The sequence below is a fragment of the Rhinolophus hipposideros genome (assembly GCF_964194185.1).
Source record: "Rhinolophus hipposideros genome assembly, chromosome: 25".
Classification (NCBI taxonomy): Eukaryota; Metazoa; Chordata; class Mammalia; order Chiroptera; family Rhinolophidae; genus Rhinolophus; species Rhinolophus hipposideros.
The window spans coordinates 23,389,472-23,404,419 of record NC_138071.1 but is presented as its reverse complement, the minus strand read 5'-3'; the positions used below and the strand labels follow the sequence as shown (position 1 = coordinate 23,404,419).

Below are 14,948 nucleotides of genomic sequence, written 5' to 3'. Positions count from 1 at the left end.
TTTCCTACCCCAGTGTACACACATCCACACGTGGGAATGTGTCCTGTTGTGTATACAGCTGAATACTTTGGTCAACGTTGCTCAAGCAGTAGTTCGCCATCATCAGAAATGTCTGGATGCTGATGGGAACCACGTTGAGCACCTCTTCGAATTGTAGAGTCAAACGGGACTTGTATTCCTCTTTTGTTATCAGCTAATATTGAGTATTATACTTTTAATACAGTTTCCCTTTATTAAAATGTTTATACATTTTTTGGCACCCTGTGAGTGTGTGTGTGTGTGTGTGTGTGTGTGCAAATTACTTGGTATTTTCTATATTATTCTACTTTCTTTCATTAGTAAAAATACTGGTTGGATGATTTCATGATGAGTCACAGCCTGCGATTTAAAAAATACTGATAAATGTTTTTAAAAGTATTTATAATAAATAGCTGATAACTATAGCTCTAACTATAGACTTATACACATAGAATCTTTAACATTTTATAGCTTAACTGTAATGTAAAAACCATTCTTTATCATGTATTTTTAGATTTGTGGCTTATCAATTTTTTAAAAAACACTTCTACCACAAAGTGGGTGTTCTGAGGTTTGAATCACTGTAACTTCTGAACTACTGCTTCTGTTTTCTTGTCTATCTGATATTATATCCCTCTTCAGTCCAGGATCCATCTGAATTTCCAAAATAAGAATCTCAGAAAATTCATAATTGAGTTCCTAGCTATCTGTTACCCATTTAAATTTTCTGGTAAGTTAATATTTGAAAGTTTTTATCAGCAAAAGTGCAAAGGTTTTACCCTCCTTCAAAGGAAGAATCAGAATTCACAATAAAAATTATTGGGAGATGATTTTGTCTTAGTCCAAGAAATAACTTCATCAAAACAGGAATCACCTTCTTGAAGAGAACTTGTTTTATTAGGAATGATCGGTGAATGATTTAAATCAGAGATTGATTAACCATCTATTCAAGATGGGATTCCTATGTTATGTGAGAAGTTAACTAGGAGAATGGTAAGGTCTCTGCCAGCCATAGGATTCGTTGGCCCTACAGGTATAAAGAATTGTTACTTTCAATTCAACTGTCCAGCAACATTTGGGACAGACAAAGACAGCAATGCCATCTCTAAAATAGCGTATAATGAAGGTACACAATAAAGTAGAAGGACCAGTGTGGGTCTCCTCATCTTCTGCCTGTCTGCAAACGACTACAACACAAAACTTAAAATCCACAGATATCTACTAAACATATTCCATGTCCTGCTACATGTCTCGGCTAGGACATACAAGACACTTCCTGTCTGCTGGTGTATATAACCTGCAGGAATGACAAGATTGTTAAAAGGACTCAAAAATTAATTCTCATATTTAAATAACTCACCAAAAAGAAGTTCAGATCCAAAAAAATAAAAAACTTCAGGACAGTCTTCGGTAGTACTCTCATTGTGTGGTCAATTAGATCCATTATTTCATGAAAATATGACTTAATTTCATGAGGCAATAGAAAGGTTTGCAAGCAAATCTCTCAAACAGCTGTCTTATCTTATAATTTAAACATGAAATTCAAGGTTAAGTGCATCAAAGTGAATGATCCATATTAGATGTGGCTAAAAGAGATAGTAACTTCTAAATTATCCTATTAGCTGAGTTGATAAATAAAAGACATCTGGCATTGATAGACATTAAGAATTATATTCTTGCTTTGTGATTTTTCATCCCCCCTGATCTGTAATTCTATAATGACAAATTGTATAGTGAATAATGTAAGAAACTTACCACAGACTTATAGCTAAAAATGAGAAGAAAAGCTGAATATGAGTTGGGTTAAGCAAAAATACACCAATCAAGTGAATAGCGTCTGTGAGTTACTGTTAAAATTCCTTTCTCGCAAGGATCTCTTAGGAGAAAAGGTGCCCCAACAGAGACAACAAGATTCCTCTCAGAAGAGATGATTTATTTTCTACCTAGGTCAACCAGCTCTCAATCTGCTTCTGAGTGCTGCTGTAGGGGAAAGCGAAAGAACCATCATGTACACTGCCATTTCATTCCTTCCAGGAAAAGGGGCCCCTATGATACTTATCTCTGGTTTTCTCCAGATGGACATTTATGACAGGACAATGATGTTGATGATTCCTTCACTCACCGTAGGGTCAATGATCATAAATTCAGGAGCATTCGAATGACTTCTAGGACTCCTTCATTCATTACAATTACCACACACTTGGATTTATTATGACTTCGAGAACTCCAACATTCCCCCACCCATTAAGCCCCCAAATAGATTAAGGGCAGATGGAACACACATACTGTTCCCATCCTCTCCAGTGTTGGCTGGGTTTTATGTCACACCTGACCTGAACATCCATCCTATATATGTTTCTCATCAAGCACCACAAGGAATACAATTCATAAAGTAAGGCCAGGTAGCAGGACCTATGGAAGCCATAGGGAACATGGGGAGGAGTCAGAAAGAGGATGAGACATCCCAACGGGACTTGTTAAATCCTGTTTTGCAGGATTTAACTGTAGAGTCAAAAGGGAAGGAAACATCCCACCAGGAAACAATCTCGATTTTATAATTTCCACAGACTCTAAGCCAAGAAGGAAAGAGAGTTTCCCCCAGGACTGACTGCAACCACTACTGAGATGGAAACTGACCTGGTTCTACAATTCTAAGGAATGCAACTGAGACAATTTGGTGGTGCCTTTGTAATTTAAATTTCTTTTATTGTTTTATCTACATCTATTCTTACACTCAAATACAAAAGAGGTAGAATATAATTTCCTAAATTAAAGTTATTTTAGTGTACATGCCAAACAACTAAGAAAATAATAAAGCAGTTATCTTTTACCTTGAAGAGCAGGGTTGAGGGACACACAGCAGAGGTTGGGGTGATTAGAATCTGGAAGGTCAGAGGAGTCAGGGTTCAGACTTAAACCTCTGAGGGGAAGGTGCCTCCCAGCTGCACTGCTGCCCCCTCTTGGGAGTAATGAGGCTGAAGTTGGAAATTGAATGTTGAGGAGGCCAGCACTAACTACCTGCCACTGCCAAGGTAAAGAGTTGTTGGGGCGAAGCTGATAAGAACAGCCGGCAGACAGAAAGGAGTAAGACCCTTCGCCCCTGTTCCTGGCTCCCAGGCTCCTTTAGAGCTCCCGACCTACACAACCTCAGCATAAGCCACTGAGATCAATCACCCAAATGGCCCGATTTGGATAAGCTAAATTGTAAGCCATGCTGGGGTTTCCGAATTTATCCGTACAGAATAACATCTACATCACTGTCGTGCGGGGCGGCCTGCGGGGTCTCAGCTCCCGCTCCCCACATATGAACGCAGGATATGGTGAGGCCAAAAAGGAACACCCACGGAGCCATAGATAGGGGAGTTACATGACTACATTCTCACTGGCGGCATCCACCTCTCTGCAATCCGCTCTTGCTAGCCCCCATTTTTCTGCTAGTGTAGCCACGGCAGCTATGTTAGTGGCCAGTGGCTCACTGGTTACAGCTGACGGCCAACTAGCCACAGCTGATGGCCATCCAATCACAGTTGATGGCCATTTACTACCTGAGCCAGCACCTTTCCACGTGAGGCCGAGAGCCTGGAAACCGCTTTCTGGGGCTTTGTCCCCACAATCACTCATCCTAAAAACTAATTAAAGGACAGGCCCAAGAATTACTGAAAAAAAACTAAATAGAGTATGAGGTTTCGATGGATGTCCAAAGAGGTTTGCTAATTTTTTACCCTGAATTGAACTTCCTGCCTAATCATACGTAGCACTATAAGGGCCCAGGCCCTAAAACGTAATCATGCACACCAGGAACCCAGCTCCAGGGACTGAGCTCAGCTGTGAGTGACCGAGCATCAGGATACTTTACTTTAAAGCTCCCAGGTTCTGCCAAAGGCCAGAACCCGTTTTTAGGGCTATCTTTTCCTTTTCACTTTTTCTCTTCCTTAGTCTTTGCTTTTTCTTTCTTTCAAATATTCACATTTTAACTTGTGGTCTCCATTGACGTGATCTTCTCTAGGTTGATCTTCTCTCCAAGCTACACTGACAGATTTTGTTGCTGATCTAACAGATTAATAGAGAAGAGCATGTTTTCTTTTAGGATCATTAATTTCCTTCTATGTGGGCTCGTTCTTCCTCAGGATTTTTGATGACAGTCACTGAGTGCTGATCCATTTAAGGCAAGAGCTGACTATTGCCATTATTGCTTTCATGGTTAACAAGCTTAGATGACAAAAATGTGATTTTCGTATTTATTTCCTCTCCCAGATGCTATCTCAAGAACCTTTCTGCAATTGCAGCTATGTGTACACTGTAAAAGTTTATGTAGGATTCTTCTTACAGTTTTGTCTCCCAGCAGTAACAATAAAAACCATTTTAGATCCAGTCTCCTATGCATTATTTTTCAACCTCTTTGAGACTTTGTCTAAAACAACGAACAAAAACAACACAGGTTTTTAATGGTAAATTTTGCCATTAACTCAGTCTTACTCAATCTTACTGTGTGATCATTTTCATTCCCATTATATCCTTTTCGTAAAAATTATATATGTATATATCTGTGTATGTATACGCATATATGTATGTGTGTATGTGTATATATGCACATATATATATATATATCTTCAAGCTGTATTCACATAAATTATATCATTTAATATCGATAAATGTTAGGTGAGATACTTAGTTAAAACACTGTCCACATCTGAACTAAGTAAAACCCAGGACTGGGAAGGCTAAATTATGTTTAGAAGCGACCTATTTAGTAAGCTGTGGCACAATTGGGATGTGAATGCAAAATAGTAAGCCCCTCAGTTTAATTCCCTGCTGGGTTCTTGCATTTCCTCAGTCCTATCAGCCGAGAACACTGGTAAGGTAAGTCCATCCTGGGTCTGTATACAAGAAAGGGAGGAAAGCTTCCTGGGAGAGCATTCATTATAAAGGAAAAACAAACGGGTAAATGTGACGATGGGTAAAAGACCAGAATCATAGGTAAGGTGAGATACTGCGAACAGCATGGTGTCCAACTCAGACGACCCCTCTTTGGGGCAGTGCCGTCTGGGGTATTGTTATTTTGCAAGAGGCATGGAGAGGGAGTTGTTCCTGGAGGCCACGAAGGTAAGGTATTCTACACTTATCAAGGGTCATAATAAATCCCCAAAGATGGGCTGACTAACAGACATGCGTTTTCTGCTGTTAGTGCTTGGCCAGAATAATATAAACTCTTTGGTGTCTCCCACTCTGTTCCGTCAGGTAGATCCAACCCTAACCCACATTGAGCTAAAATCTGTGATATTTTGGGAAGAAAGCTAACAAGCCGTGTCATGTGGGGTGTCCGGCGGGGCGGCTTGTGGGTCTCTGCTCCCGCTCCCCACATAGGAACGCAGGACATGGTGAGGCCAAAAAGGAACACCCACGGAGCCATAGGTAGGGAAGTCATACCACTATGGTCTCACTGGAGGCTGGGTTTACACGACGAGCGACCTGCTGTCCGCTTTGCTGCCAACCGACCAACCGTCCTCGACTCTCCTTACTCTTTCAGTATCTTCCTTCATTCTCCTCGGCTCCCCTCCGTAGCCAGGCAGTTATATCAGTGACCAATGGCTTAATGGTTACAGATGATGGCCAATCAGCCACAGCTGACGGCCATCCACTATCTGAGCCAGCACCTCTCCACATGAGGCCGAGAGCCTGGAAACTGCTTTCTGGGGCTCCGTCCCCACAAGCCGTGTGGGTTTGGAAGCAGTACAATGATGTGAAACCCCCAGCTCGGTCCTGTTACTGGCTGAGTGGGGCAGGCAAGTTACTAACTCACTCTGACTTGGTTTCCTCATCTACAAAAGGAAGAGAGTAATATCTACCTCACAGTGTTATTGGTGAAAGGTAAATAGGAGAATATTTGGGAAGCACCATCACAATCCTCAGCATAATGTAAATACATCCCTTTTCCTCTGCCCTCAGCCCTCTGAAAACTGTGACTCATGTTAAAAGAATATATCTGTAAAGAGTCATAACACCGAAATATAATTTATTAGAATCCTAGGACTCAAATATTGAAATATGTATAGAAATCTCTCATTTAGTCAGGCATTTTTCTGCAATTTAGTAACAAAATATAGTTTTATTGTGCTTTCTTTTTTCTTTTTTTTATTTTTGTTTTCAGTCAGAGCCACTTCTCAGACTGCTAGAGGACATCTCTATAATATATCTACACTAGTTGTCTTCACAGAAGTTTGGTCTTTTTTGGTCTATTCTTGCTCAAGTACTTTTGAACTGATGTAAAAGTGAATACCAGGCCCTGATTTTTCTAATTGGCCCTTGTAGAAAAATTCTGAATTCAAACCTATGGCTTCTATTCTGAGAGAAATTATCCTATATTTTCCTCTTCCTCTTTCCTTATAGGATTTTTACTTTAACACAAGGTATACATACTTTAAAGAATATACGAATTTTTCTAGGTTGAGTTAAAACATCATGTTTTATGAAAATATTGCTTGTTTGTTTAGAAACCTTTAAAACGGGGCACACAATAATTCCATACTATTTATTGCTACATTAAGAGCCACTGTTTATTTCTTTATTCAAAAATTGTTATTTGGGGTTCAGGGGGAAATGGATCAAGGTCAGTGGATTTCTAGAGCTAGAAACGTCTTGATACTATGAAGATAAGAAGACTAAGATAATGGCCAGAGACAAAAGTTTTGTCCAAATAAACTAATGGACAGAATAGTCAATGAGTAGAATAGTCAGCAATGTGGCTTTTTGAGAACTGAGAGAAAAATAGGAGAGAGAGTGGAAGGGAAAATTTTCCCCTTTGTTTCTTAATTTCGTGGGAGAAGAAAGATATAGACTGGTAATGATATATAAGACAATTAGGTTAAAAACAGATGGACAGAAAGCAGATAATATACTATCATATGTATCCTATACTCGAATGGCACATGATACCACAAGACTAGAGAGGAAGAGAATTCAAAAGATACCATAATCACTGTGTGAAAGAAACCAGTCATCATGCTGTCCTGGTCATGCTGTCCTGGTCCAAAACTTGTGTTAACAGAAAACAAATTCCTCTTTTGTATCATTCTGATCATTTGTGTCCTGATAAGTGATTTACACCACCTGGAGCAGGCACTCTTTGGCATTTGGTTAAGTCCTTTGGAATTTGGTTGAGACTCTAACAAGTCCGTATCAGACTTTGTTGTATTATTGGTGCTAAATGTGGGTCTTAAGTGTGGTGCGAAGCTATTAGCCTCCACTCCTGATGCTTTCTCCCTTCACAATACTTCCTTACTCCTATAATAGTTTATGAAATCATCATCCTAAAGATCAATTGTCACCTACATGCACCTCTGTGACGTGAACTCCAGAAAAGGTAACTCTCCCTAACAACCGACTCATTTTTATTCTTAACACGAACTCTTTCTAATCAGATGGTGCAGAATAACATGAAATGGAACAACGATCCTGATATTTCTGTCTCTCAGATAAAAACATTCATAAAATTAATCGTTGCCTTTCACAGAAATAAATTCATTAGGCTCAGATTCAGATGCTTTTCCAGAACGAATGTCATCTCCTTTAGATGTTAAGTTCCGGAGCAACGAGTTGGCTCTCCCCATAATCCTGCCTGCATTTCCCAGTAGGACACTGCTTAAGCCAGGTCAGTATTCTGTCTTCTTAGAGATGCACTCTTGAAGCAGCATATATTAAGGGGTTATTAGCATATATACACATCAATGAGGGAGATGAAAATGACTGAGGGATATACATGGAGATTTGAGAGAACAAATCCTCGTTAGAACAGAAACCAGATCTCAGGTGGTGCTGGGAACTGGCTGTAGGAGTCTGTGGCTCTCTGGCCGTGTTTCATCACTACACCACTCTGCTCTCTGTGACATTCTGCTTATGCTTTGTCATCTGGCCAGTACCCCATGTTTAGGGATAGAATCTGATCAATATATGTTCTTGATATTAGACATCTAAGCCAAGAGGTTTTAGAGCATTTCCATTGCCATTCCCCAAATCACACAGAGAACAAATCCAACTTCAAGAGTCTGCCTGGCCTCCCTCACACTGATCTCTGTTTCCACCTCACTCTCCTCAGGGCACCCTTCACCTCTGAGTTCCTCAGACTGTAGATCAGTGGGTTCAGCATAGGGTTGAAAAGGCTATAGAACAGGGAAAGGATCTTCTGCTGCTCCTCGGGATGGCGGGACTTGGGGGCCATGTACATGACGATGGCACTGCCAAAGAAGAGCCCGACCACGCAGAGGTGGGAGGAGCAGGTGGAGAAGGCCTTTCTGCGGCCCTCCCCAGACGGGATCCTCAGGATGGCCGAGAGGATGCGTGTGTAGGAGACCAGCACCAGGCAGAGGGGCCCCAATAGGATAAACACAGAAGCCACAAATATGACCACTTGGTTGAGCCAGGTGTCAGCACAGGCCAGTTTAAGGACAGACAGGATTTCACAGAAGAAGTGATTGATTTCATGAGGCCCACAGAAGGGCAGCCTTAGGATGAGAACCACATGGACCAAGGCCAGGAGGGAGCCACATGCCCAGGAAGTAACGGCCAGGACCGTGCACACTCTCCAGCTCATGATGACAGAGTAACGTAGGGGGTGGCAGATGGCCACATACCGATCATAGGACATCATTACCAAGATGAGACACTCAGTGTGAGCAAAAGCCATGTACAAAAAGGTCTGTATGATACATGGGACAAAGGAGATAGTTTTTCTCTTGTTCAGAAGGTTTGCCAGCATCTTGGGGACATTGTTTGAAGCATATGAAATGTCGACAATGGCCAGGTGTGCGAGGAAGAAGTACATGGGGGTATGCAGATGGGAGTCCAGGGAGATGAGGCCCAGTATGACCCCGTTGCCCAGCAGGGTGAAGGCGTAGGACAGGGAGAAGAGCCCAGAGAGAAGCAGCTGAGTCTGTGGGCTGAGCGGGAACCCCAGTAGGAGGAACTCTGTGACAGACGTCTGATTTTCCATCATGCCCTGGCAAAACTGCCTGTACGTGCTGTGAGCTGAGGAGCAAACGCAGACCTGGATTAGTTATTAAACAGAAAGAGGGGGGTTATGGAGTACACTGTATGTGGATTCAGCGAGCAATCCTTTTTACAGTCATTATGTCCAATCCTTTAAATCACAGTAGAGCAGAAAGGCAGTCGGTTCAGGTAACGAGCCTAAGTGGGCACAGCGTGTCAAATACTATTTCCATTTCTATAGAATTTTATTTAACTTTGATTCCCTATTTTTACCATCATGATGGCAGCCACAGAACAAATTGTTTTCCAGAATGACTAATCATTTTGTGTTTGAGAAAGGCCTATAGCCATAGTCTTATGTAATTTTACTTTCTAATCTAATTTTCAAATTTTCCTTCCACCTTCTCTTTATCATTTGATTTTCTCTTATTTTATAATGTGCACAGAATACACTGCACATTACAGGTGCTCAATAAATGATCACAGAGTAAAGATCTGCATCCACTAAACTAATGTAAACTAAAATATGAATTAGGGAATGAGATTTACAAGTGCAACTTCAAAGAGGGCCATTTCCTCTGTGTTCACCAGGTTTAGGGCTTTAGCAAAGGAAGTTGGCACTAAGATTTTTACTTCCTGATGGTATGCAGGAAAATCTGGCTGTTTCTCTTCTGGGCATGAGCTGAGTGACATCACTAACCTGGTCATCATTCATAGAAGTCATTTATGGTACAGGGCCAGGGCACGTGGTCATCCATGTAAAGAGTTAGCAATATAATATTACCCCTCCTGTCCCACCCCAGCCTCTTGCAGCGCTTTTTGCTTAGTTCTGAGTAGTTCTGTTTCTGGGCCCCACTGCATCTGAAAAGTGCCCAATACATTTGTTGGATGGATGGATGTATGGATGGATGGATGGATGGATGGATGGATGGTTAGATGGATGGATGGATGGATAGATGAATGGATGGATGGTTGGATGGATGGATGGATGAAAAGCATTACATTAGGAATAGCATCCAAAGTGCATATCCTGGAATTTAATCAAGGCTTTTGTTTCCTTTGTCATTTTCTCTGGCTGCCATTCCACCAACCATATGGCCATAGGGGTGACAGAAAGGGAAAACCTGAGATGTCCCATAGAAGTGTACGTGACAATTCATGATATACATGATCCTTCCCCCTGGGCAGCTTATGACCCCAGCTCTGCAAATTCCAACCCTGTCTGAAGCCCAGAAGCTGCCTGCCCAGAAGTGAACCCTGTACTGTACCTCCCATTCCGTATGCTGGTTTCTGGAGCCCTTTCTTCCTCCAGACCCCAGCGTCTTTAAACTCCTTTGCTTTGTAAAAGGCCTTTTACTCACTGTGGCACCACGCTGGTCTTATCTCAGAGATATCCGATCGAGAAGAAATTGCACAGAAGTGATGAGAGATTTTGAGGGTCAGAGCTGAGGATCTTGTTCCCTCCAAGTCTCTGAAAGAGGGGCTTTGCAGGGGCAGGAGTTGTCCCCGCTCTCCTGACACAGGCAGGTGCAGGGAGGGGGCCTGCTTCCTGTGAGCGCCAGCTAGAAAGCTTTTATAGTGAGGCCATCTCCACTCAAGATTGCTCTCCAGGTTGTTTCTGAGGGTCCCTGAGGGACACAGGACAAGGACACAAAAGACACAGACACCATCTCTACCAGGAGAACCACAGTTGTTTGTTTTCTGTCTCCATTTCTCTGGGCCCTGGGGATGAATGGTTAGAAGGAAAAGGAGCTGGTATTATTGACTTGATATCCAGCTGGATCCATACACATGAAACCTGTATAGTAATAAGGACAAACATACTCCTAGGACCATACTGCAAATTGCATTCCCCTTGGGTGTGTGAGAACTTGGGTGGTGAGGCCTTCCTGGATCTCAGTCTTGCCCCAGGTGGATTTAGTGGCACTTGGAAGAAGGAGGAGCATGTCCTTATGAGATAATGACTTTCAAAATTGGCATTCACTTCTTTCTTCTTTTCCTCTTAGGTAATTCTAAGATGGGTAATGATGGATAAGAAAAACATTTGTATCAACCTTCCCACGCTGTGGACAGAAAGATGCTGAAACCTTTCCACATAGCACCTGAGGTTTTATACAGGGTCCTGGAAATACAGGAAGACAGAAATCAGAGCAAAGCTGGCCTTGAAGAGGTGTCTTGGTGTTTAGAGGGCAGGAGTGTTGAAGTCACGCCTTTAGTGTGAGATACTCATGAAGTTCAGTGAAGCTTCTGATATGATGATACCTTGGAAGGAAGTGTTGTCTTTATATTCACATAATAAAATATAAACAGAGGATTTCTTAAAATATTTTCTGATTGTCTTTCTAATGTGCGTCACATCTATGTACGTGTGTGTGTGTGTGTGTGTGTGTGTGTGTGTGTGTGTCTTTTCTCACTGGGCAAAGTTTGGGAGAGAAACATCCAAAACTCATTTATCAGAACACATCTGGAGCTTTGTTGGAGAGAGGAGAAGTACACTGTTAATGTGTGGGCAATGTGGTTCTCTGTTAACAAGGGACGGAAGAAAATATACCTATGGTTTTTGGCTCACAGCCTAATCAATAATCCAAAATACACATATTTTCATGGACAAAATAAAGAAGCTCAAGGAATAACTGCTCTGAAACCTCTGAAGGACTGATAAGTTTAGAAGCCATGTGGTTAAAAACTAACTGAAGCACTCAACCCCAAGATAAAAAATAAATTTATTGACTACTTAAAACTGAATAATTAAAAAAAAAATTACCAACCTGAGTTTCAGTTTCTAGGTAGTAGCCACACATAGATACTTTATACCCGTAATTTTCCATGTACAGATGCTTAATCATTTGAGCCATTCATTTATTAACTCACTTATTCAATTTACATTCGTTGAGTATCTGCTCTGTGTGGGCATTGTCCTGGACACTAGAGAAGCAAACGTGAAGGAGAAACTCCCTGGTCTTCAAGGATCTTACAGTTTCCCTACAGAGTGAACCACGCACATAAAAACTTTAGGGGCTGTCTCAGAAGTGTGCCCAGGATACTGTGGCCGCAAAGCAGGGCATGTTAGATTTTTCTGAAAGGGAGTTGGGACGGCCGTCATGATGAATGGGAAGCTCAAACGCTCTGCAGGGAGACGTGAAGTAGACAGGACACGCCGACTCTACCTTAGGGTCTGAGGAGGGCACAGCCAACGAATGACATTGGAAAGCGGGTTCAAAGACAATCTTCGGCACCAGGTCACAGACACTGACCTTTATTTTAAAGAAAGAATAGACTGAGCTGATTCAGTATGTGATTATAGAGATTACTGTTTGCTTAGCACAGAGGACTCTTTAGAAGACTAAGGTAGGAGACTGAGGCCAAGCTCTGTGAGGAGACAAGGTGTTCAAGGGACAGACAGTGGGGACCTGAGTTAAGGTGGTAGCCACGGCTGTGGGCAGGAGAGACTGTATAGGAAACAGGTAAAGGAAACACAGTTATCAGTGTTCAGTGACTTGATGCTGTTGGGTGAGGGAAAAAGCAGAGCTCGGCTGTTTCCCAGGTTTATGGCTTATGTGGCTATAGGTAGAGTGGTTTCTTTCACTTACACAGAGAAAATGAATTTATGGCAAGGGTTAATAAGGAGAATAGTTTTTAACACAATGTGCCTATGCTATATACAGGTGGGTGTGTCCAATAAAGAATAAACTAAAATATTTTGGAGTTCTTTAGAGATACCCAGGCCCAACATATGGATTTGGGAATCATATGCATTAGGTAACAGTTGGCAGTTAAAAAGGTCATATAAGGAGAGCAGGTTCAGTGAGAAGAAAAGAAGGATAGAACGGTACCTTCAAAATGACCAATATGTAAGAGATGAACAGAGAAAGATAAATCTCCAAAAAAAAGCAAGAAGGAAAATGAAAGAGACAGGCAACAAACCAGAAAATATGAATGAAGGAAATCAATGAGCTATGGTACAGCCAGGATTCAGACTACGATATTCACTTCAATCATATGAGTAATTCTGTCTGTTTTTTAAATACAAGAGTATTATTCTGCACAGGCCTAGAATGAAGTTAACATTTCTAGGAAAATAAAATAAACCCAAAATTACTGAGAGAAAGCCATTATTATCCTTCAAGAAAAATAAAGCGCTTTTTTTGGTATCAAACTTCATGCGCATCAACAAGTTAGAAAGGTGAATACTATGCAACATGGTTAGAAAATTTTAATTTCCAAAGAGCCTGTTATTAAGCAGTTAACCAGAAATACCACACAAATGTGCAGCACCGCCACTGTGAAAGTGAAAAGTAGTTATTACCCTGCTTGAAACAGGACTCAATGGATAGAAGACGATGCCGATGGAGAGAGAAGCAGATGACCAGAGTCCCAGCATGAGACTTTTCAATCCTGTGCCCTGCCAGGAATCCATCACATTCAAAAGGAGCATCTCTCAGCTTCTTGGCAGCACATTTCTACTCCAGCAAATTATCAATATTATTCTTAATTCCTCAACACACTCAGAAAGGGCTGGTGATTGGGAAAGGAATGAACTTCACACCTTCTCCTTTATTCTCCACAGGGGACAAGAGTCAACACCATCTGTCAGAGTAAGCTCCAGGGAAAGGACAAGGAGCAACGCTTCTTTAACCACAGAAAAATCAATGTTAGATACACGGTGTATTAATCACGATGATTCTAAGGGCAAGCTGTACATCTGTTAATTTGGTGGAGTTTTTTGTTTGTTTGTTTTTGGTTATTTTGTTTGTTTGGTTGGTTTTTTTGTTTTGTTTTGTTTTGTTTTTTAGAAAACCGTTAACTTCTCCTTTATCTCTCAACTGCCCAGCATTTGGTAGAATCAGTAGGTGACAAAGAAGTGCTTCTCAAAGCAGGGCCCAAGGACCACCAGCATGAGAAGAGTACTTCAAGCTTAATAAAGGAACACAAAGCACTTTGCAAACTCTAAACCTCAAAGTAAATGTAAGATAGTATTTTTAAAACAGCTTTTAAGCATGCAGAGAACCTTAGAGACCAGTGTAACTAAAGGTGACGTTTTTAAAGATAAGAATACTGAAGCCTGAAAAGCTATGACTTCTTTAAAACGAAAGGCAGATTTTTTTTTTTTAAAGATTTTATTGGGGAAGAGGAACAGGACTTTATTGGGGAACAGTGTGTACTCCCAGGACTTTTTTCCAAGTCAAGTTGTTGTCCTTTCAATCTTAGTTGTGGAGGGTGCCGTTCAGCTTCAAGTTGTTGTCCTTTCAGTCTTAGTTGTGGAGGGCGCTGCTCAGCTCCAGGTCCAGTTGCCGTTGCTAGTTGCAGGGGGCGCAGCCCACCAGCCCTTGTGGGAGTCGAGGAATTGAGCCGGCAACCTTGTGGTTGAGAGCCCACTGGCCCATGTGGGAATCGAACCAGCGGCCTTAGGAGTTAGGAGCATGGAGCTCCAACCGCCTGAGCCACCTGGCTGGCCCCGAAAGGCAGATTTAAGATAAGAACGCAGGCATTGCAAATGCAGTGTCTTCAAAACGGAATGCTTAATTTTCCTTGTCTTACCTCTCACAGTAAGTTTCATTACTATCCCTCCGAGTTACTCAAGTGAGAAACTGAGTCATTTTTGATTCTTCTTTCTCTCGAGAATTTATTTGAATTCTGTTCGCTTCTGTCCATCTTCAGTGCTACTGCCACTGTCCCCAGTCTAGGACAGAAGCCTGAATTAGAACAGAGGGAGAGAGTCTCACAGTTAAAAAGGGACTTAAATACGTACAGGTAGCATGAACTGCAACTTTAATAATATAAACAGATATACATTCACGACATCAATTAAAAATGTGTTGTATAATCTTAAATATTGTCTCCATTTTTGGACCACACTGTCTACAGTATACCATAAATATTATTTTATTATCTCAAAATCATTTTATCTCTAACAAAGATAGATTGTTATTATTTTTTGCCTTAAAAGT

General features: G+C 41.4%; 1 protein-coding gene across 1 annotated transcript; it reads right to left on the bottom strand.

Annotated features, from left to right (window-relative positions):
* Window positions 1–8,074: 8,074 nt before the first annotated feature.
* Window positions 8,075–9,007, bottom strand: LOC308493085 (olfactory receptor 2A5; the record flags this gene model as incomplete). Its single annotated transcript, XM_081038782.1, has 1 exon — window positions 8,075–9,007. One exon carries the CDS (start codon window positions 9,005–9,007, stop codon window positions 8,075–8,077), a length of 933 nt encoding a protein of 310 aa, XP_080894908.1.
* Between the last annotated feature and the right edge of the window lie 5,941 nt (window positions 9,008–14,948).